This window comes from Amblyomma mixtum, chromosome 8 (genome assembly GCF_055824585.1).
Source record: "Amblyomma mixtum isolate Tamu chromosome 8, ASM5582458v1, whole genome shotgun sequence".
NCBI lineage: Eukaryota > Metazoa > Arthropoda > Arachnida > Ixodida > Ixodidae > Amblyomma > Amblyomma mixtum.
In genome coordinates this window covers 73158152-73182696 of record NC_143019.1, presented here as the reverse complement: position 1 = coordinate 73182696, position 24545 = coordinate 73158152, and the positions used below count along the sequence as shown (strand labels likewise).

At 47.1% G+C, this 24545-nt stretch overlaps 1 protein-coding gene across 1 annotated transcript in view; it reads right to left on the bottom strand.

The window, feature by feature from the left end:
• The window catches only part of LOC149332997 (uncharacterized), a 33651-nt gene extending 21137 nt beyond the window's left edge, over positions 1-12514 (bottom strand). Inside the window, exons 1-4 of the mRNA XM_089558529.1 lie at positions 12416-12514; positions 7045-7142; positions 5913-6126; positions 2379-2555 (exon numbers count right to left, since the gene is read on the bottom strand). Of these exons, the coding sequence (XP_089414655.1) occupies positions 2379-2555; positions 5913-6126; positions 7045-7142; positions 12416-12514 (588 nt within the window). The remainder of the gene's footprint in view (positions 1-2378; positions 2556-5912; positions 6127-7044; positions 7143-12415) is intronic.
• Positions 12515-24545: the final 12031 nt, after the last annotated feature.

Genomic DNA, 24545 nt, shown 5'->3' with positions numbered 1-24545 from the left:
CTTACTTGTTAGCATTAATATCTAATTGTATTGACAATATACGTCACGGTATAACGAAAAGGAGCTTGTCAACGCTCCTGAAAACAATATACAGGAGGGTGTTGTAATGGCCTTACGCAATACTTTTTAATTTCCGTAATAGCGAAGGAGGTGGGGGACTCCCGACATAGTTGCGGTCACTAGATGCAGGTCCCCTCAACATGCAGTGCAAAAATGAATTGACATTGTTCTGGACTTAGTCGAAAGTCATTGTATCGAATATTGTTGGATAAAATTACGATTGTTATAGACTGGTCTATAGGCAGTAGACTATCTATAGTGTACAGTCTATAGACGAAAGAAAATTGAGGTAGTTGTAGACTGTAGTCTATAGAGAGTCTATAGACCGTCTATAGACAAAAGTAAATCGAAGCAGCTATAGACCTTGGTCTATAGAGAGTCTATAGACCGTCTATAGACGAAAAGATATTGTGGCAGCTATAGACCTTAGTCTATAGGCCGTCTATAGACGAAAGAAAATTGAAGCAGTTATAGACTTTAGTCTATAGAGAGTCTATAGACAAAAGAAAATTGAGGCAGCTATAGACCTTAGTCTATAGCGAGTCTATAGACCGTCTATAGACGAAAGTAAACTGAAGCAGTTATAGACTTTAGTCTATAGACAGTCTATATACAAAAGGAAATTGAGGCAGCTATAGACCTTAGTCTATAGCGAGTCTATAGACCGTCTATAGACGAAAGGAAATTGAAGCAATTATAGACTTTAGTCTATAGACAGTCTATAGACAAAAGGAAATTGAGGCGGCTATAGACCTTAGTCTATAGCGAGTCTATAGACCGTCTATAGACGAAAGGAAATTGAAGCAATTATAGACCTTAGTCTATAGACAGTCTATAGACAAAAGGAAATTGAGGCGGTTATAGACCTTAGGCTATAGCGAGTCTATAGACCGTCTATAGACGAAAGGAAATGGAGGTAGTTATAGACTTCAGCCTATAGCGAGTCTATAGACCGTCTATAGACAAAAGGAAATTGAGCCAGCTATAGACTTTAGTCTATAAAGTGTCTATAGACAGTCTATAGACAAAAGGAAATTTGATCCAGCTATAGACTTTAGTCTATAAAGTGTCTATAGACAGTCTATAGACAAAAGGAAATTGAGGCAGCTATAGACCTTAGTCTATAGAGAGTCTATAGACAGTCTATAGACAAAAGGAAAATGAGGCAGCTATAGACCTTAGTCTATAGAGAGTCTATAGACAGTCTATAGACAAAAGGAAAATGAGGCAGCTATAGACCTTAGTCTATAGAGGGTCTATAGACCGTCTATAGACAAAAGGAAATTGAAGCACCTATAGACTTTAGTCCATAGATTTTCTATAGACTGTCTATAGACAAAAGGAAAAGTCTATAGGATGGCTATAGAGTCTATAAAAAGTCTATAGAAAGTCTATAGACCATTTTTATAAGGGTACTCCACTCTCGCAATACTATCTCTCCCCCTTGCACATTAACCACTCTCCAGTAATGCATTCCTACACTATCGTTATACTCTCCTCCTTCAGAGGTAAACCTGGACCCTCCGCTTCCTTCCAAACTGAGTACCTACCAGGTGGTTCCCGTTGCGCCTTACGATCTTGCCATACTTTCCTCCTCCAGTAACCACACCCCACCCTCGCCCCATTCTCCTTCTGCTGGACGGTTCCTTTGGTAACCGCCCTCTTCCTACGCCTTCGTACAGTCTCACCATACCCCCTCCTTCCACAGTAACCCTTCTCCTCCTTCCACGGTAACTTCCCTCCGGGTGGTTTCCATGGTAACCATCCACTTGTAGCTCCATCCTCCATTTGGGGATTCCTCCGCTCTCGCCACATCATACTCCTTCCATGACAACCGCCCCCCGCACGGTTCGCGTAGCAACCACTCTTAGGTTACGCCTCCTACGCTCTCACGATACCGTCCTCCTCCTCCTTGGAGGGTAACTACTCTTCTTGTGGTTCCCGTGGCAATAATACACTGGTTGAACCTTCTTGCGCTACCTCCGCAGCCTTCTCCTTCCACAGTAACCGCCCACCCTCTGGATTGTTGCCGTGGCAACCACCAACCGGTTACGCATTCCTCCGCTCACCTCATACCCTCCTCCTTTGACGGTAACCACCCACCGAATGGTTCCCATGGCGACGCACCCACCGACGACTACGACATACTACTATTACGACGAAGCGAAGTCCAGGTAGGGGCGTTTAACAGATTTCGCTTTAAGAGATCGTTCATCATCACTATTTCGTGAATGGAGGTTTCGTTCGAGGGACACGTGGCAGTGCGTCGTAAAGAGAGTCGTTCGGAAAGCTTACCAGGACGCAACATGCATACGCACCTTGTCCATGAGGACTGTCTTGTCCGGGGACGCATGGTGCACGTCGTAGACCAGGAAGCCGCGCATCTTCTTGCCCGTGTCCCCCACGTACTCTTGGCCGTGAGTGAGGCGAGCGCAGTCCTTGATGTAGGTTCCGGAAATCCTCTCATCGAGGATGGCGGAACCGTTGAGGTACACCTGTATGCGAGGCGCAAGGCGGAGTGCGCGCCAGTGACATGCTCAACAATTCTGGACAAAAGCATCTTGTCCCGCCGCGGTGGCTCAATGGTTACGGCGCTCGGCTGCTGGCCCGAAAAACGCGGGTTCGATCCCGAGGCGGCCGAATTTCGATGAACTCGAAATTCTAGAGGCCCGTGTATTGTGCGATGTCAGTGCTCGTTAAAGAACCCCAGGTGGTCGAAATTTCCGGAGCCCTTCACTACGAAGTCCCTCATAGCCTGAGTCGCTTTGGGACGTTAAACCCAATAAACCAAACCAAAGGCATCTTGTAGCGAAGGCTACACTACTATAAAAAATGGGACGCATTTCGACGTCAGGCTCCGAATGACCTTGAAACAACCTTGAGATAAGTAATGACTAGTGTTGCTATTCACATATACCTAACCATGTGTGGTCGTGAACCACTTTTAACCTTGAACTTTGATCTTAGCTATGACCTTTTGGACCTGGAACTTTGATCTTGAACTTTGACATTGAATTGCGAGTTGTCGGCAAACGCAGTAAGAGAGCCCCATGGCAATGACGTTGTGCCAAGCGATTCAGTTCACAGTTGTGACGTCAGTTATGGGGTATATAACCAGAGCTGTGCGTTTGACTTAGACGCAAAGGAGGAAGGAAAGCGCGCTGAAACGCGCACATATATCGAACTACATCTTCGAACATGGCGGCCAGCTGCTTCTGACCATCCGGCAGACATCGCTTGCTTATGTGGCTTTCGTTACGTGAAGCTCGGTTCGGCAGTTAAACCACTGCCTAACTTTTTTGAACGGGAAATGGTTTGTAAAGCGATTTTTTTTTCGTATATTGTAAGATGTCACGATAAAAAAAAATTCGCTGTGGCTTAGCTTGGCCAAGCCCGGTAATTGCGAAAGCAATATCCGTACCTACGCCATGGTACAGCTGGTAGTGTAGCTGGTGGTGGTGCTTGTGGTTAGACTTGTGGTGATGCATCGGTTATACAATCCAATCCAATCCAAACCAATCCAATCCCATCCAATCCACTCCACTCATATCCAATCCAATCCAATGTAATCTACTCTAATCTAATCTAATCCGATAAAGTCCAGTCCAGTCCAGTCCAATCCAATGTAATGTAATCCAATCTAATGCAATGCAATCCAACTAATGCAATCAAGGTCAAATGAAGGTCAATGGTGGTCACCGCCCCGGCACGACGGTGGTCACCCTGCAAAGTGCAAGTAGTATTGCTTTCGCAATAAAATCAGTATATCCGCAGATCCCCCTCCAAAAGTCTTGTTTATTTATTTATTTATTTATTTTTGCCATTAACGTTTTTGCGATCATCAAAAACATTCCCCATTGGCTTTCTATGGCAGTCCTAAATGTTCCATGCGAGCGGTGGAGAAACTTTAAAAGACAGGTTTTTCTACACATCGAAAGAACGGACCATTTCCTTCAGTATTTCCGTAACAGTACCTTAGAATTTTCCAATGTTTAAATTTTTTGTCCAACAACGTTGGACATGGTGCTGCCCTTGAGCGGCTCATAATCCCCAACCCTTAAGCACTGCGTGAATGTGTGAGACAACTGTTAGTAGTAGTAGTAGTAGTAGTAGTAGTAGTAGTAGTAGTAGTAGTAGTAGTAGTAGTAGTAGTAGTAGTAGTAGTAGTACAAGACCTTTATTCGGCCATAATTTACAGGCCGAGCATGTCGACCGCCTGGGCGACCAGAAGTCGCTGTTCTTCCTGCCCTTCAGCGCCAAGCCAGTCGAGCCAGGTGTTGATGGACAAAGAAGGTGGGGGGTATGAACCCGACTGCTGAGCAGCCGGGCAATAGAAGAGGCAATGGGCCAGGTCCGCATAGATACAGGGGCAGTTGGGACAGGAAGGGTCTGATCGATAGCGATAGAGAAAGAGGCGAGACGGGGTGATCACTGCATTCATTTGGATGTGCCGAAGAAGGCGAGCCTCCGGCACCGTGAGCGATGGATGAGGGGGAGGGTAAAGGCGTTTGTCTAGACGGAGCTCGACAACTGTTATTTGACGTCCTAAATGTGTATAGACGCCTTAATTTAGTTTAATGTTTCATAGTTCCCACGTCATACCTTACACCACATTTCCGGCCTTCTCACCCTCTCCCTTTGTTCACTTTTTTTTTTTCTTCTTCTTTTCCCCTAATCCCCTACTATCAGTTCTCGGAAACCATGACATTCCTGTTACCCCCTCCGCCCCCACCTTTTGGCTTTCTCTGAACTCGAGCCATCCCCCCCCCCTTGCCTTGTCCTTCCTTAGAAATGCCCCCCCCCCCCCTTTCTTTCTCCTTCCAGTGCCAGCCTATTTTGTTTGCCTTGTTCTCATTTCCCTGTGCCACGCTGACTAATCCTCTTATCTGAGTTTTACAGGTCCACCCAGCGCCTCCCCCACGTCGCAGCCCCTTCAAAGCCTTTATTCATTACACACCCCCTGGATATAAGTTTTTCCACTATAGCAGCTTAACGAATCAAGATTCACCTCCCTCCTCTTCCTGACACGCATCCCCTCTCACACCATTTTCCTTCCCCCACCCGGGGCCTTCCTCCTCGGAGCGAAGGCCCTATTTAATCCCTGCCAATGATGAACGCTTTGCCCAGACGAAGACAAGTCCCCTTGTCGAAACGTTGGCTCAAGCAACCTGAGGTTATCCCCTCCCTTGTTCATTTTGTGATCGCCAAGGACCATCTACCACACCCTCTCTCTACCATAGTTTATGAGGGTTTAACGTCCCAAAGCGACTCAGGCTATGTGGGACGCTATAGTGAAGGTCTCCGAAAATTTCGACCACCTGGGGTTCCTTAACGCGCACTGAAATCGTACAGTACACGGGCCTCTAGAATTTCGCCTCCATCGAAATTCGACCACCGCGGCCGCGATCGAACCCGCGTCTTTCGGCTCAGCAGCCGAGCGCCATAACCACTGAGCCACCACGGCGGCAGTTGAATGTTTTCTTCACTGCTGCGATGCACAAGACATAATACCTGAATCACCACGTGGTATTTTCCCTACGACGGCTATATTATCTATAATTAATTTATTCTGTCATGATATTTAAGTTTTTGTTTTCAACTACAATATGCTGGTTGGGCCGTCAAAGGTGAGTTCAGGTCACGAGAGGCAGGAAAAAACTACTATATAATTAGTGATATATATGTTGTCTTAGTTCATTAGAATGGTTAAGCCTGCATGCCTCAAGAGCTGGAGCGACAGCGAAAGGTGTATCAGCGATTATGTTAGAGTTTTATTCATGCTTTACAAGACCTTTACAAGTGTTTTAGCCCTGAAACTGCAAAAAAAAAAACGCTCAACGCAGCCGGCCTACCTCAACGTTGTTGTTATTCAGCCACTCTATCTGGATGACATGGAACTTGTCGGCGTCCATGGTGGTAGTCTTGGTCTTCAGGTGGTAACGGTGGTGGTTGTCGTACTGTAGCCCCTTCGTTCCCACGTACAACTTTTTGTCCTCCGGTTCGCGCCGCACGTAGAGGTATTTGTTGCAGTCTTCCAGTGTCTGGTACCACAGGTCCATGTAACTGCTGTAAAGACCAAGTTGGCAGCAGTCTCGGAGTCATTATTTCTTTGTTTCCTAAATGGTACGTCTCCAGGTTATTTTGCAGCCAGGCAAGTAGGAACGAAAAAAAGCTGACCGGAAGTCAACCCTTGCGGGAATGCGAATTTCAGCGACACCTGGAGTAGTGACAAGCTCTGATTAGTGTATTAGTTGTTATTGAGGAAAGAGAATAGCGCAGTAACTGCGTCACTTCTCAGTGGACACCTCAACCGCGCCGTAAGGGAAGGAGAGAAGGTAGGATTGAAGAAGGATGAGAGAAAGAGGCGCAGTAGTGGAGGGCTTCGGATAATTTAGGCCACCTGGGGATCTTTAACACGCACTGACATCGCACAGCCCACGGTCGCCTTTTGCGTTTCGCCTCCATTAAACGCAGCCTCCGTGGCCGGAATTGGACCTGGGTACTCCAACACTGTCCACTGAGTTTTGAACCTTCTCCGAAGCTAAATTAGAACCACCGCTACGTTCGTCACGCATGACATAAGCTCATTGGGTCAATCTCTGATGTGGAAGAGAGAGAAGAAAGCGAGGAGGCGAGAAGGATGGTGATGACATCAAAGATTGACGCTACCTTCTCCGTATTTAGGGACTTTGTTGGCGGATGGATGCTAGCACTTCCTTTCGTTACAAAAACATCAGAGGCATGTTATGCTTACTTTACCAGAGAACACAAGCAACAGTGAATAAGAAACGTTATATGCACTACCACAATAAGCGGTCGCGGAATCTCTGCGCTACTCTGCGGTAGTCGTAATGCCAGTATTTTTTTTAAATGAAATTATTGCGGGGCACAACAATGCCAATAGAAACCGGCCACGCGAAAAAAAAAAAAAACCGAAGAAGGTCGGCGCAAAGGTGCGCACGCGTAAGTAGCAGTCCCACTTACTCTTTTAGAATTTTCACGAGGGCTGTGACCTTGGTATTTTTCATACATTTCTTCGGAAAGTCGATAGTCAGGCCTTTGTTCATCACGTCTATAGGTTCCTGTAAGCGTAGAGAGAAGCGACCCCGAACACTTAACCTGGGATACTCATGTAGACCGGATAAGTAAAAGCCTCGCAAAGACTTACGGTATACTATCTCGATTTCGCTACACTATGCCTCCAAGGATTAAGGTTTTGTTGCATAACGCCTTATTCTCTCCCCATCTAAATTATTGCAGCCTTGTATGGGGCACAACATCCCAAAAGAACTTTCATAAACTATTTCTATACAAAAAAGAGCTATCCCTCACATCGCAAACGTTCCGTATGATGCCCACACAAGCGAATTATTTCCACTTCTTGATAATCTTCCGGTGAAGCATATATACGAATTCAAACTTTTGCTAAAATACCAACATAGCTTGAAAAACTCTCTCAACTACTTTCTCAAACTGTGCGACCTGCCAAAAACTTCGCAACTTTCCTACGACATCAGACACAGAAAGAATTGGACACTGCCATTTTCTAGAACTAACCAAGGGTGCAAGAGGATAGAAAATTGCCTTCCAAAACTGTTAGATAATTTAGAGGATGTAAATCTAGATATAAAGCATATTTCAAGAAAAGATTGGAAAAAATATCTCCTTTCTAGTACAGATGTTGCAACTTAGCCTAGAAGTGTAATTAACTTCTGGTCCTAAATGACAATTTGTTGCGATTGTATCGATAATTTCTGTGCCCTTCATCTAATGGTGGCTTTATATGGTTTCCGTTACATTTCATTGTATCAAGTGTCATGTAACTTTGTTTATTTTTTTTCTGCTGTGAGATTACAGCAAAATGATCATGGTGTGTTTTTTAGTACGTGTATTATGTGTTACATTACAAGCCAAGTACTTGGGTAGCATTGCAGTGTGTAACATATGCACTAATGTATGTCCATTAGTTGTGTCTAATTGCTTGTAATATTTCCCCATGTACACCTATGAATAGTAAGCTCGAACTGTGCGACCTGACAAAAACTTCGCAACTTTCCTACGACATCAGACACAAAAGTTAGAGTGGGCAATTAAAAAGAATAAAAAATAATAATGCCCCGCCCGCACCGCTAAAATCACAACGGGCTATACATCAGACACAGAAAGAATTGGACACTCCCATTTTCTAGAGCTAACCAAGGGTGCAAGAGGATAGCAAATCGCCTTCCAAAACAAGATGAGCATGAGCCATTGAAGGCTTTCCCCTTGATAGTTTTACGCAGTAGAACCCAACGAACGCTGAAGGAGCTAGGCTTCATTGCTCTGAAGCATCACATATGAAACAACGCCACTTCACTCGATAGGGCTCTCCGAACCTTACAGTCTGACAGGGGAAGATACCATAAAGAACGTGACCGATGAGTGGCAGCATAAAGGGACACATGTGCCCATGTATGTGCATAACTTGTTTGGTGCCGGGTTTGGTTACCACCGGAATGCAATGTGCCGCTTACAGGCAGGTGCTTACATTTCGAACAGTGTACAACAGGCAGCGCAGAACGACGTCAACTCAGGCATGAAATGTATAAAAGAAATTCTCTTACGATGGACTAATCCGCACGCTTCCCATAAGCGCATGTGTGGCTGCGGACAATGTGTTTTCACTTGCTTGTTTTACATTCGCTTTGGCAGGACTAAAATAACATCAAATAATAGTTCACGAAATGACATCTTATTACAGAAACGCGTAGAAAGAATTATAAAGACCCTGAAAGCGGTGTCAAGTCACGATGTCGACTTGCGAGGAACCGACAGAAATTACATAGTTATCTATGCGAGAGAGACTGCGACCTCTCTGCTATAATAGTGAGAGATAGAATAATGTTATTTAAAAAAAAAACATTTGAAAGCGCCAGAGCAATTAGCGTCTCTCGAGGGTGAAATATTTCCTTGCGTGTGTGCATGTTCCATAAGAAATCTGAATTCCATCTCACTGGTTAAAAATTCATGCCTCAAGAGGGTGGAGTCGCAAGCCAGTCTGTTGTGCATCAGCTCCAAAGTATGCCGGCGGCAACACGGGACAGTCCATGGCGGAAACAGGTCGAAACATAAATTAAGTGTACCTTGTCCGCCCTGGTGGTGTCTTGGAGTAATGCCGTGGTCAAACTATTGAAAAATGACAGCGATAGGAACCCAACCTAACTTAACCTGAACTTTTTCTGCACACGAGAACTATAAACAACAAATGGCATACAAATAACAACCTGGAATAGCGTTACCCAGCTCATAAAGGCACCCAGAATCTTTTTTATTTTTTCTGACGTCAGACCTCAAGACGCAAAGCCATGAACTGGGCATTCGGTTTCGCTGTCCCCATTGCTGCGAACAACTCGACAGTACAGCCACTGGTTGTTTCTTGTTTTATTCACGAAGATGGTCATACATATATTCATGTGCTGCTTCAGCATTCATTGCTTGAGTGCAACCCAGCTGGTCAGTCACATAAGCGTATAGCATAAATCACAAAAGCATTGCTACGACTTCAGCCCTACGGAATTACTATGGAGGTCAGTGCAATTCAGCTGAATTTGTCTCGAAAATCACTCTAGTACAGTACCAAACAACAACACAAGGTTGGTTTTTCAGCAGATAATCAGAACTAAAAAAATATCGTGTGCTCCGCTGAAAGCCCTAAAATAAGCAATCATTCTACAAAGCTTTGCTCAAGAGAAAGGCGTAATAGAAACGTACAGCAAACAGGCATAGCGCAAAGCGTCGTAAAACTTCAGTCGCAAAAATAAATGTACCGCGGGGATCATAAAGGTACACACGCTATCATGAGGGAACTGAGCCGCTGGTCCGGATTATGAGAGGGAAATAACTAGAAGAATAAGAATGGGGTGGAGAGCATATGGCAGGTTCTCTCAGGTCATGAATCGCAGTTTACCAATACACCTCAAGAGAAAAGTATACAATAGCTGTATCTTACAGGTACTCACCTATGGGGTAGAAACGTGCAGGCTAAAAAAGTGGGTTTAGCTTAAGTTAAGGAGAAGGCAGCGAGTTATGCAAAGAAAAAATGATAGGTGTAACGTTAAGAGATCGGAAGCGGGCGGAGTGGGTGAGGGAACAAACGCGGGTTAATGACATCCTAGTCGAAATCAAGAGGAAGAACGGGTTTGGGCAGAGCATGTAATACGAAGGCAGGATAACCGCTGGGCCTCAAGGGTAACGGAGTGGATCCCAAGAGGCAAGCGTAGCAGGGGGCGGCAGAAATTTAGGTGGGCGGATGAGATTAAAAAGGGGATACGGGGACCGCAACTGGCAAAGGACAGGGTTAATTGGAGAGACATGGAAGAGGCGTTTGCCTTGCAGTGGGCGTAGCCAGGCTGATGATAATGATGATGATGATACAACTTTGTACGCCATTGTTGTGCACAGGCTGACTTAGCGCATCTGTTTGATATGGAAGGTCTGGGCCTGCACCGCGTCTATGCGGCTTGCAATTACTCACTTAAGCCTAACGTCCTCACTAAAATGACGCCGGGGACAAATAGGAGTTGACCTGTATCGGTATTAAAGACGTTAAATTCACTGAAAGCGGAGATTTTTTGAGCTGAAGAAGGCCAAAAACGAAGCACAGGTGTCGCCATCACCGGTCGATTTCGTACATACATCGCGATGAGTCCAATCTTTTTTTGAGCTCCGATCCCAGAAGTGAGGCTACGGTGGTGACGTAGCTATTTTCGTTGTAGACGTCGATCGCAAGCTAGATTCGAGTTGCGGAATAAATTTTAAATGCAGTTTTCTCGGCAACAAAAGCGTCGTATACGCACAAACATCAACATACGCGGCAAGGCCTATAGAATTGATTTTCATTGAAAACAAAAATTTTATGAAATGGTCCTCGGTTTCTCTTTAAATCTAACGCCATCATTTATGCATAGAACCTAGTCTTTCGAGGTAATGGCGTGGCGGAAGCTTTTGGTTAAGCTTAGAAGAAAGCTGATGTACCATAGCTGCCTCGGCCACATAAGGGCATAGCCAAAATAAATGTGCAGACGATCACTTCAGTCACGGATTATTATCGTTAAAGTGCTCGACCACCGTTTGTTTGTGCAAAACGCTGAACAAAAATGCCGGAATATAGTTGGTTCCTCGGTTCAGGCCTCCGATCTTGACTGCGACCTTTGCCGGAGAAAAAGGCATGAAAGTACCTTAACACGCAGCAGCGTCACATGACCCATTGTCATTGATCACGTGACCAATAAGTCACGTGATGAAGTAGTCATGAAATGACGTCGTCACATGACAGCGTCACGCGAACCACTGCCATCGGTCGCACGATCCACGGGATGAATGAGTCATGCTCATGAAACGATGTCATCACATGGGCAAGGTTAGGTGATGCAATGTCATCTATCCTATAATACTTTGGTAATGTTACAATTTTAATGGAACACATGACGCTTGATGTCCTTGCAGACACAAGACTACCGGGATCCCGTACACAACGGAATGCCGGTGATTATTAGGCGCCTTTAGCAAACCGTGTACCGTGTTACCGTTACCGGAGTATTGGGAGGCCGTCGTTGCTTATGCGTAGATCACCTTGTAGGTGCCAGATGGCGCCACATACCCGGCAGCTGCGCGTACGCCTTCCGCATCGGGACCAATCAGCGCGTGCTCATTGGCGGTGGGCGTGCTCCCTGTACTCCGGTAACGGTGTAACACGGTACACGGTATGCTAAATGTAGACAACTTTAGCATACCGTGTACCATGTTACTGTTACCATAACCGGAGTACCGCGAGCCCGCCCACCGCCGGTGAGCGTGCGCTGATTGGCCTCGATGCTGCAGGCACGCACCCTGTTCATGGGTACCTGGCGCCATCTGGTACCGTCAAGGCGATTTGTGCATGCGTATTGGCTGCGCGCGGGCTCGCGGTACTCCGGTACCGGTAACCGTAACACGGCACACGGTATGCTAAACGTGTCTATTATTAGACACCTTTAGCATACCGTGTACCGTGTTACCGTTACCGGAGTACCGTGAGCCCGCGCGCAGCCAATGCGCATGCGCAAATCGCCTTGACGGCGCCAGATGCACGTACTCGGCAGCTACGCGCGCGCGGGGAGCATCGGGACCAATCAGCGCGGGCTCAGCGGCGGTGGGCGGGCACCCGGTACTCCGGTAACGGTAAAGGTAACACGGTACACGGTATGCTAAAGGTGTCTATTAAGAGCTGACGGATGAAACCGAGTCATTTTGCGTGAACACTCCTTTACATTCTTGACATTTTTACAGGCTGCTCAATATAACACACAATCTCGAAGACGAAGGTGGGTATACTCACATTGAACGAGAAGTGAATCCCGAATTCGTTGCGCGCTTTGGCGAGAGCATCACGCTGAGGGACGGTCAGTCCTTGCGGAAGTCCTGGAAGCGAAGCCATTTTTCTCTGGCGGCCGTCGGTTTGAACCCTGGCACTCGCGACGTCGACGACAACAGCGGACGGCAGCGACTCACTGCGTTGTAAAATAAAATCACACAAGGAATAGGAAGTGACGTCAGGGAGCGAGGTGCAGAACATTGTAGAATAAAGTGAAGAAGACCGCTGCGAAGTAACGGCTGCGTGGTCGCCCTTACGAAATCCGTTTTAAAATACGATTGCACATGGAACAGGAAGTGACGTCAGAGAGCGAGGTACAGCTCACTGAAGAACAAAGCGAAGATGGTCGCTGTGAGGTCACGGCCGCATTGTTTTCCTTATGCACTTTTTATGGTCACAAGCACTGTTCATATATACCCGGTTGCAGTTAATGCTCTCTGCCGCAGAAATATTCAGTATGTACAACCAACCAACGCCGCTGCTTCCGTTCTTCTGAAGGTGAGGGGGTTGGGACGTAAACTGGGCTTAAAAAGCGCTTATTCTTACCTACTTACGCTACTTCCTGCCAACGCATATGCAGTTATACTTGTCTAGGACGCTGCAGAGTGCTTGCAGAAAGGCGTCGAATCAGACGGATGCCTCCCAAACGCCCTCCAGTGTCTTCAGCAGTTAAGATTCACAAAGAATTGTGTACTTAATTGACATCTTAACCACACATCAGTGACACAAGCAGCAACACCGCGCTAAGGGCTTTCGCCTCACCGCTCTTTAGGTCAACAAAGTGCCCCCTGAATTTTTAATATAGTTTTTAAAAGTTTCAGTACATTTAGTGCGTGAATGTTTGGTATTAGGCTCATATATAAAGAAGCGAAGCATTGCTGTGGGGTTCGCCTCTAGAAAAGTCGTATTGTTACGACTGAATCCCCATTTCCGAGCGAACATTACTCAAGACAAATACGAAGCCAGATTTTCCAGGTATTCCTGCGGTGGATGAAGTTCCGCATCTCCACTTTCCGTCTAGATGTCTATAGGAAACTATATGAGCCCGCTCTCTATGGTAGAGATGCAACAGCGGTGCATCTCGATAAGCCTAGCGAGATATTCCTAGCGATAGGTGGGTACTCACACTGGAGGTTTCCGGGACGGGCGCTAGCTGCCGCGAAGACTCACTCGCAGGTATCTGGGCGCTGCGATGGCAAGCTGGGGCGACTGCGATGAACGTGCTTCCTGTGTAGAGCTTATATTGCATCCGCTGCCTCGCCTTGCCTTCTTTACTATATGGACGCTCCTCATCTAGTTATCAGCCATAGCACAGTAGCGCCTGTCAGTGATGATTTAACGTGGCGCCTGGACTGGAGATGGAGATACCGCAAAGCTCACGTTGCTACAGCGCTGAACGATTATTTTCTCGCTGAAATAGTACGTCTGTTGCCTCAATGCGTAAATTAGCGCTGCAAAGTTCTCGAGTCGTGAAGCAGTAGCCCAAGTGTCCTCTAAGGCATCTGACCATCACCACTCTGCGATTTTTTGCAAGGCAGGAGACGTGCACGCCACCTGTGAGCCTTGGTGTCAACTAAATGCCGTGACTTCCACCTAAAAAGAATCCTTTAGCAGTTTGCCTTACCAAACAAAGGGGGCGCAATAGGTTGTAAAACAAGTATTTTGGCGGTGAGCCTTTTTCATCACTGAAATGTGGCGTTTACTGGTAGAGCCCCAACAGATGAAATTAATAAGCTCTTTCGCATCGCTGGCTATTATTACAATTAATGCAATGCACTACTATTAATACAATTAATGGCTACTAATACAATACAATACAATACTATGAGCTGCTATGCTTGTGTGCGGCTGTGGCGTAGAAAGCGTATAATGAGGGAGTATCTATTATATTACGAGTTTACATATTAAAGTAATCTTTGCTTCTGCGGTCAGGCCGGAGAATGGAATAAGCTGGTGCTTATTCATCCATCTGGCGAGAATGAAAATAACTTCACTGTCGTCATTGATATGCCCGTGTATGTCATTGAATTTATTGATAGTTAGCACCGCACACTTGAAAAAAAAAAAAAAACGAGAGAATTGTGCTCGAAGTCCGACACAGTTATTTGTCGTTTTGTCGTACTGGCAGATTTTCTCTGTAGTACGCTGATATTTTTCTCTAGTACTTTGTGTAGCTCTGACGCTACGACAGGGGACAGCGCAATGCTACAAAAAATTTTATTTCTACGAGATCATTGCCAAAAATACTACAAAAATTTGTTTGGTGGAGAGACAATTTTGTTGTTTTTCGACTGGGGCGATTGGAATAACATGAGTGTTGCCAGCATTGCTGCTGCTGTTTCCAAAGTGAAACTGAAATTTTTTAGACCAGATATTACGGGGACTAACTGGGATATAATACGCATTCAAACAGATTTAATTAGCAGGTCGAAGCGACCGCTCAAGGCAACATACCACACACACGTGACACAATACAGAAACTTTGTATGAAATAACAAAACTTCGCGGCTATGAAATAACGTTAGCATATAATAGTAATGTGCTTCAGGAATCCCGAAGTAAGGAGTTTGTGTCTTTTTTTTCTGGGTCCTATTAACATTACCTGTATGACAATGATGCGCATTGTACAGTTTCGGTTCACCTCGCTAAAGAAGAAAACTTTAATAAAGTATGGAGGAGACGTGACTGAGGTCCATGTAGTCGTGTAAAGGTGTAGACCGAGAGGGTGTCTGTGCCTAACGTTTCAGTTTTGCCGTAGCTCCTATCCGGAGGAACATATAAATTTTCATTTCGGAGATCATGGTCGAAATTCCGGACAATCAAATTTTACTCAGCTGAGAAGAGGTGGAGGTGCTCTACAACACCGGACGTGCACAACAGGACTCGAAAACAAGACGATGACGACGAGGACGATTTATATTTACGGCGCAAGTACATCTGCGGTTAAAAAGCGCCATGGCACAAGGTTTTCATTGTCTGCTCAAGGCGGCGTCAAAGAACCATTCTCCAAGCACTTCACCCCCGATTAGCCGAGCACCAGGCCAGGGGAAAGCTTGGGCCCTTTGTGTCACCGGCTGACACCCAGTGGAACTGGGGATCGAACCCCGCACCTCCTCCATTCGAGGCGGATGTTCAAACCACTAGGCCACTTCCGCAGTCCAGACATGCACGCCGCAAGAAAAGGCAGCCAATCTGCAACGGAAGAAATGCTGAAAGTTTGACCTGCAATATCTACTCTAAGTTTCCAGCCACAACGAGAAAAAATAGAGAAAAACGAGTTGATTGGTTGTAAAACATTTTATTCGTCGGAAAGAGCTTGGGGCTAAGAGGTCGCGTTAAGTGGTCGAGAGTACATATATAGCCCTCGACGACTTTGTCAGCCCAGACTTTGTCAAACGACTTTGTCAGAACTTGCCTTCTGGGGTCAGAGCTATCCAGCACGGTCTTCCACCGCTCGAGTGAAGGAGCGGTATTAACTCGATCACCCGGAGGTGGCTCTATTTTGCAGTCCCACAGGATGTAATCATAGTTGGCTCGTTGGCAGCAGCGTTTAAAGTTCGGATTGTATAAATCGGGATAAATGTGCGCGAGGAGTGATGGGGTGCTTATCGATCTCGTCTGTAGACGACGCCACGTAACCTCTTGTTCTTTAGTCAGGCTTTTATGCGGAGGGGGAAAGTTCTCTCTCGATTAAAATGATTGGTGAGATCATGACATGTGATCATGGAGTCCGTGAAATTCAGGGAGCCAGAACCATCCACTGCCCGGTCGACGAAACCTCGGGCTTTGTTGTGGGCTGCATCGTTCTCCGGATTCCCCGAATGGGCTGGGCCCCATATCAGTTCGGAATAATTTGGCGAGAGTTTGGTGCCGTTAGGGATTCTAAGGGAGGTGTTTGCAATTCGCCCTTTTGCGAAATTATTGATAGCCATTTTGGAGTCGCTGAGGATGATGCTCTATTGGGTATGCGCTAGGGCGACGGCTATAGCTGCCTCTTCTGCCGTTTCAGAGGATTTCGTTTTGATTGTTGCCAAGACGATGTGGTAACCGTCCTCGTTCACAGCCACAGTTGCAAAGGCATTCGTATGTTTTTATTCTGCCGCATCTACATAAAGTGTTCCCAGCGCCCTGTCCGTATTTAATATGTAAAGCTTTGGCTCGTGCTTGCCTTCTACCCTCATGGTGTAAGGGGTGCATGTTTTTGGGAAGTGGCTTTGATTAGGAGGGCCACCCTATAGTCGCGGGACAAGTCTACTTTAGCGTCTTCCTTGGTAGGTTGAACGTTAATTCCAAGCCTGGCAAGAATACTACCGCCAGTTCCGGAATGGGCTAATCTCGCCGTCTGAGCCATTAAATGGGCTTCTTCCAGTTCATTGTAGGTGTGTATTCCTATCCTCATAAGCCTTTCTGTTGAAGCATTTAGTGGGAGTCGTAAGGCGGCTTTGTAGGCCTGCCTTATCATGCTATCCAATTTGTCCATTTCTGCTTTCGCAAATTTGAGATAAAGGGTGGCATAGAGCATCCTGCTTAGCGCAAAGGCCTGCACTAGTCGGCATAAATCTCTTTCCCTCACCCCTTGTCTTCGATTAGCAACGTGGCGGATTAATGGCGACTTTATTTCTACCGTGCACTGTAGCTTAGTGAGCGTGTCATTACTCTTTACATTTGTTTGTAAATACAACCCCAGTATTCTCGTGGTTCGGTCTCAGGGGACCGGTTCAAAACCCCCGCCTCGAGGTCATCTACTGGCTTCCCTAGCTGCACGTTAGGCGGCGCTACAATAGCGAAAAAATCCCGAGTCAATTGGTGAAGGCCGGGAGCGTTCGTCTGGACTGCCTTCGCTGTCTGATTGTTTCTGCAGACTTTGGGACATTCGGTGATAAATAAAAGCCTGGCGCCGGCTCGGCGCAGCGCTTCTGTCAGATAAAGCGCCCCAGGCTTGAATTATACTCCAGCGAGGTGCTCGAAGACGCGAGGCTCGAATGCAGAGTGCACGATTAATGATCTGGCTGACTTGGCTGACGGGTAATAAATTGATAGCGCCCCCCGGTGCAAATAGACAAACGGTGAAGAAGAGTCGGATGCCAACCAATATCTTTCATGACGGGTGTGCGTACACTCGTGCTATTGTCATGAGAGAAGTTTACGAGTATGATTAAGCTAATCGTTTTGGCTTCGTCATCGGCTAGAAACTCTCTTGTACAGCAACGTGTTTAAAGTGCGCTTCTTAACTATTAAAAGCGGTCTCATTAAAACGTGATTATCAAAGTAGACAAATTGGAGTCAGAAAACATTGAAATTTCTGTTCAGTGAATGCCTTGATGAACTCATGGCGCAACGTGTGCAGTAATTTGGAACGAAAAATTCATCGATATGAGAAAATAATTGATAACCCCTCTAAAGTCTTGAGAATAAAATATTAGAGAAAAGTTCTCAGTGCTCAACATTTACTAGTCATACATAGTCAATATTTATGAACTGATCTGGATCCGCTCAACACTTATAATGTTCATGAGACAACTCTGAAATGAAGACTGTCTCCTTCACGAGAAGTTCTTGCCGTGTCACAACTACGCACTTTCTTAATAACAAAGCGCTTGAAATGCGTACTACTTATAGGTACTCGTTAGTTCATCTTCATTCCGACTGAACCTGATACGCGGGGAGACTAAAAACTTTTGCAATGTGGCTAACCAAATGGTTTATGGTTTATGTGGGTTCAACGTCCCAAAGCGATTCAGGCTATGAGGGACTCCGTAGTGGAGGGCTCCCGAAATTTCGACCACCTGGGGTTCTTTAACGTGCGCTGACATCACAGAGTACAAGGGCCTCTAGAATTTCGCCTCCATCGAAATACGACCGCAGAGGCTGGGATCGAAACTGCGTCTTTCAGGCCAGCAGGCGAGCACCATAAACGCTAAGCCGCCGCGGCGGCCTGGTACGGAATCATTCAGAACATGCCCGACACCTTCTGAGAGGCCCTGAACGCAGTGAGTCTCCTCGGCAAAGGCGGAAAAGAAAGTTACAGAGGGACGCCTGTCGACAGCCCGGGCTGGGAGGAGCAATCATCTCTGTCCGAACTAAAATAAGGCGAATGGAAGCCGTCCTTGTAACCAGGAAGCCAGAGTTGTAACAGAGTTCAATGGAAGTCAGAGTTGTAACCTCCACCCACAGCATCAGGTTTCCATGCTGCGAAATCGCGATAATACTGCCATTGCTCAGCAGAGTCAGTGCGAAACGAGGGCGCCATCTTGGGGGATATGTTCGCGCGATTGCTGAGTCTTGACGGGCTTCGTGTGATGTACAGCCATTGTCAAAAGTTTAGAGCCCAGGGGGTTTGCTTCTGGGCTGCATTGCTTGGCTCGTAATGCGACCTCAGCGTCCCAAATCTCCTGAAGGTAAGAAGATTTTTGGTCCTGCTCCCTCCGGTGCGTAGGACTTCCACAAGTGCTGCAGGAGCGCCACAATAGTGCTTAGAAGCAAACCCCCTTGGCTCTAAACTTTTGACAAAGGCTGTACATGTATATTCCCTCGCAAGGCTGGAAAAAAAAGTGATGCCAGTACTGAAGTACACTTATTTTGCAACATACTGATTGGCTTTATTTGTCTAGAAGCGGCCTTAATCGCTGAGATTTGGACATTTTGCAGTTGAACGATTTGAAAAGACACAGTAAGGAAAGAGTTAAACGGTAGTTTCGGTTCCACAGCACAGCAGCATGCAGCATAAAAGGTAACGCACACCCCAGGCGGAGACAGTAAATGATTTCAATGCCAGTAATTGTTAGCTGAAAAAGAGAAAAAAAACTCAGGAGAAAAACTCATTTATTGTGTGAGGCTTAAGGACCGATTTGGACTTCAAAGCATCTCAGGATCCCGGCCGCGGCGGTCGAATTTCGAAGGAGGCGAAATTCTAGAGGCCCGTGTACTGTGCGAAGTCAGTGCACGTTCCAAGAACCCCAGGTGGTCGAAATTTCCAGAGCCCTCCACTACGGCGTCTTTCATAGCCTGAGTGGTTTTGGGACGTTAAACCCTATCAACGTAAACCAAAAGCATCTCAAAATGCATCCAAGAAGGAAACATACCTCCAGAGAGAAATGATAAATGGTTTGCATGCTGTTATTGCTTGGTATGAAAAAAAGAGGTGAAATATAATTGTAAAAGGGGATTCGGAGATCTGCGCCATACGCATTGCACTGAGGCCTTTGCCCTGCAGTATTCGTGGTCAGGCTGATGATGATGAATAGAGCAGTAATCCTTTGCGCCACAGAGGCACCGGAATGAGCCCTTTGGCCCGCTTTCAAAAGTATTCTATTTTACGCTACCTGGAACTGCTGACCTTTTTTAAATACATCATGCGTACCGGTTTCAAAAGGTGTTGCCCCGAGTATCATCATCATTATTATCACATGCAATTTCCGGCCGAGAATGTTTGATGGTCCCCCCAAAAAAGGCACATATTCCTGTTCATAACTGACACCCCGAGTTTCAATCCAGTAGCGGCAGAAAATATCTATATTTCAATAGCATTTTCTCACCAATAAATCCGTCTTTAGCAAGCATTATATAGATGGCCACAAACAGGCATACAATCGATTTTTGTTACGAACAAAAATGAGAGGAGTTGTACTTAGTGGCCTTTTAAACAAGCAAAAGTTGAAATTTCATGTCGGTATTTTAGTGTAGATGCACTAGTCCAATGTGCCAACTTTGAGCAAGAATCTTGTCATCTTTTTTTTTATTCGAAAAGTCTGCTATGGGGCATAAGTTGAGAAAGGAGGAGTGGAATGTAGGATATAGAAAGTTAAAAGAAGGGGTGGAGACCAGTTTCGGCGAGGTAGTCGCATATGCTGCTGGTGAACTGATTGTCCATAGTCGACATAGTCTCCTTCGCGGTTCCACCGCAGCCCGACCTCCCTAAGGAGCCGTTTTCTAATAGGGGCCATCGCTGGGCAAGTCCACAACAGGTGCCGCACATCACAAATATCCGGCGTAGCGCCGCAGTGAGGGCACCTGTCAGTTGCTGGCAGATATTTATCACCCCACCGATAACGGACAGATGGGGTCAGGGCTGCCCCTGCCCGAATCCGGCGCACTGATACCTCCTCCGGCCGAGTAAGACTACGGGGGAGAGGGTGCGAACACGGAGGAATTAGGGCGCGTGTTCGCTGGCGCAGAGCTTGTGAATCGGTGACATGGGACAGGAACGGATCTGAAGGAAGAGGGGAAGGTGGCGGGTCTACTGATGTGTCCGTGTGAGTCATAGCATCTGCTTGAATGTTATGTGGATCGTGAGCATGGCTGCGAATCCAGTGTATACGCACAGGACAGAGGTTCTTTGCGCAGAGCAGATGGATTGATTGTGTAATCTGGAATATGCGTCTAACAGCCTTAAGTTGTTTAAGGGCGGCGAGGGAGTCGGTGTAAAGATGAACTCCATTGAATGTGGGAAAGAGCGGAAGGGAAGCAATGGGATTGCAAATGGCTTGAAGTTCCAGTGCCACGGGGGTGCATGTATCCGCGGTGTACGTCGCACGAGAGTTGAGATGCGTATGGGACTATACACAGCAGTAACTCCCCGCTCTGCAGTATGTGATGCATCGGTGTACAATGTGCACCCTTCAGGCAGATACGCGGCTGATACGGACGGGGAAACAGTGGGGCGATTGTCTGAGAGCTGACAGCACGACCACGGAGGGAGCGTGTTTAAACGATGGAGTTGCAGAGACTGTTTGCAAGCCCTGTTTTCCACCCTCTGGTGGATGAGTGCACTGAGAGTATTAAGTTGGGCGAACTCCTGAAGCACGGGTATGGGTGTTAAACGGGGCAATTATGTTATGGCGCGCATGGCTTCACGATTGATAGCTTCAAAGGAGTCCCACTGTCTGCAGGTGAGACGTTGAAATTGTACCTGATATATTATCCGTGGCTGAAGGATAGAGCGCACAAGCTGGCAGGCGGCATGAGCACGCGTGCCACCAGGTCGCATAGCTATGCGACGAATGAGACCTACAGTAGCGTGAGCCGATTTACGGGTGGCTGTCAGCCATGGGGTGCCATTCCGAGAGGTGCGATGGAAGAGGCCAAGAATACGAACAGCTTCTATCTCAGGAATCAGAAAACTATCTACTGTAAAATTTAAAGGGGGAGCTTTTTCTAAGCCGGCTTTGTTTAAAATGCGAATGAAACACGACTTAATAGGCGAGATGGTTATGCCCAGAGGTGGGAGGCGAGATGTCAAGACATACAGCGCATGCTGGAGGACCGACTGATGGATAGATGCATATGCGTGACAGCACCACAAGGTTATGTCATCGGCGTACGCAAGCACACGGATAGAAGGGATGGTATCTAGGGCTAGAACAAGAGGAATGAGAGCCACATTGAATAATGGGGGGGGGGGGGGGGCGAGAACGGAGCCCTGGGGCACTCCTATATTGGAAGTGAAGTTACCAAAGGGCTTTCCGTGGACACGTACACTGAAGGTTCGATTTGTTAAAAAGACGTGAATGGAGAGGCGAAACCGGTGAGAGAGACAAAGAGTTTGAAGGGAGGCAAGAATTGCGGATTGAAGGATGTTATCAAATGCCTTTGTTATGTCTGTAGCGATCACGGTTCGAACAAGGTGACTCTGCAGAGAGTGGTAAAGCACGTCAGCAGCCATAGTAGCAAGGCCATCCTCAGTTCCAATTTGTGGACAGAAACCGATTTTTGAATCTGGGTAACAATCGTGTGATTCCAGTTGCCACGACTATAGCGTGCGGCGAGAATGTTTTCATAAAGCATGCAGATGGTAGGCGTGAGAGAAATTGGACGAAGAGCCGAGAGAGATACTGGAGGCTGACCTGACTTGGGTATTGGGACCACAATAGGATGACTCCACTCTCCAGGGATGACACCAGAATGCCACACTTGGTTGAAAGTATCCAGTAGGGTTTGCAAAGCAGACCCTTCCAAGTCACGGAATAAAGAGTTAGGTATGCCGTCGTGCCCGGGAGAAGTGGTAGTTTTGAAGCGTTCAATGGAGGCCAGCAATACTGCCATGGTTAGGTGTGAAGTAACCTCATCGGATGGTTCTGTAACCGATAAGTCCGGAGGAGCTGCAGAGGTGCAGTCATGGTGTGGAAAAAACTGACGGGCCGCTTGTTGTGGAAATGTATCCTCATCCACATTCAGCGCGAGGCGAATGCTTCCCTTGTAATCTGCAACCTGAGAATGGCGCTCCATGGCGTGAAAAACTCTCCAAAGATGTTGATTCCTCTGCGTAGATGACAGGTGGGCAAACCATGCAGCCCAGCCTTTCCTGCCTAGTTGCTTTGCATAACGCCGCGCTCGGGCGGTAGCTCGGTGAAGAGAGGGAACAGCCGAGGGGTCCTCAGGGTGGCGAGAAGCATAATGATCGGCCTGGCGACGAAGAGCCCATAGATTCAGGAGGTGTATGTCCGGGTTTGGGTCACCTTCATTTACAGTACCGGTAATAGCATGAGTTGCGAGAACATCAGATAGAGTAGACAGTGCTGAAGTCGGTTTGAATGTAGGTAAACGATTCTCAGCGCGTACAGAGTCCCATGATGTTATGCGTACGCTGCAGCGTACTTTCCGCAGACGCGAAAGAGTGAGGGAGATAAAAATAGGTCCGTAATTACTACCCAAAGTTTCTGATTCAACATCCCAACGCGGGTTACTGGTGCCTAACCATCAGGTCAAGTCCGGTGAATACGAGCCACCTCGTGGACGGGTAGAGGTATTCGGGTGGTTTAAAAGTTGAAAGGAATTATCTGAAAATTTGCAGCCAATGAGAGGAAGCTCCGATAAGTAAGGAGGAGCGTCGCGCCAGCTGTAGCCATTAGGAGGAGGCGTCGCGCCATCTATAGGCGCCATCTCAACCTGCCCTGGCAAGTGATGAATTAATGATTGGTCGCTTATTCGCTGCACCATTGCGCCAGGAGTGGTATGAGGACTCGCCACGACCTATGAATGCTAAATAGAGGATGAATAGTTCTGCATATATAGGCATTAACCCACTAAACCTATCGCGTCATAACCTCATGGTGGAGCTTAAGAGTCCTCTCCAATTGAAGAACGAAACCTGCTTTCGCATGTCCACTCGGTTTCCACTACGTTAAACTCCTACCACTTTTTCTTCTTCGTGTTCCTCACATGGGTATGTGACGAAGAGGAGGAAGAAGTTTGTCGCCGCGAGCTGCGCTCAATCTGTTCCGGACGGGCGAGATCAAGTCGCAAGGTGAGGTTGTGCGCTGCGCGATTCTTTCCAGCGGCGCGCAAGCTATCCAGTGTCTCGAATTGCAATTAGCTCCACGCTTCTAAAGCGGCGTTTACATGAACCCGACAGGGCCGGGTTGAGTCGAGTTGTCGGGTGAAAAACCGTTTACTGGGTTCATGTAAACGCGCTCAGTCGAGTCGAGGGGTCGGGCATAGTCAACTCCGCCGCAAGGGGTAGATTAACTCAACTCGACCCTGCCCCGATGCGCATGTAAACGCCATCGATTCAGAGAGTCGGGTTGGAGAGAGGGAAGAAACTTTCGCATGCGCCGTCGAGCCTAGCGGTACCGAGCCGCAATCTTGGAGGCTGCCTCTGCTCGCTCGTATTGCGCTGCTGGACGCTTGGTGTCACTGCAGTTGAACCGGTCTCGACTCGCTGAAATCGAGTTCATGCAAACATGCAGTTGTCGAGTTGGGGTGTCCTTGCTCAGCGGCCGAACCCCGACTCGACCTCACGCTACCGAGTTCATGGAAACGGCGTAAGAGACCCGAGACCGGGGACCAGCAATGAATGTTGAGCCACCGCTTAACGACGATGCCGCACACTGTCTGCAAATCAGTGCACTGCGATGGCCCCACTGAGCAGTACGGGGCACGTAACGCCATGACAACGATTTACGATGTCGTATTTGATGCGTCTAACATGCATGCCGCTCCGTTTCTATTCCCTGCTCGAGTGTTTATGGAAATGCATGTCCGGTTGGTTCTTGTACTACAGCTGTTCCCCTTGATGTCCCCTGCGTGATCGACAAGCTCTACCGTTTGAGCCGTCTACTTCACGCCTAACAGTCTGCCCTCGTCTCGTCGTTCAAGG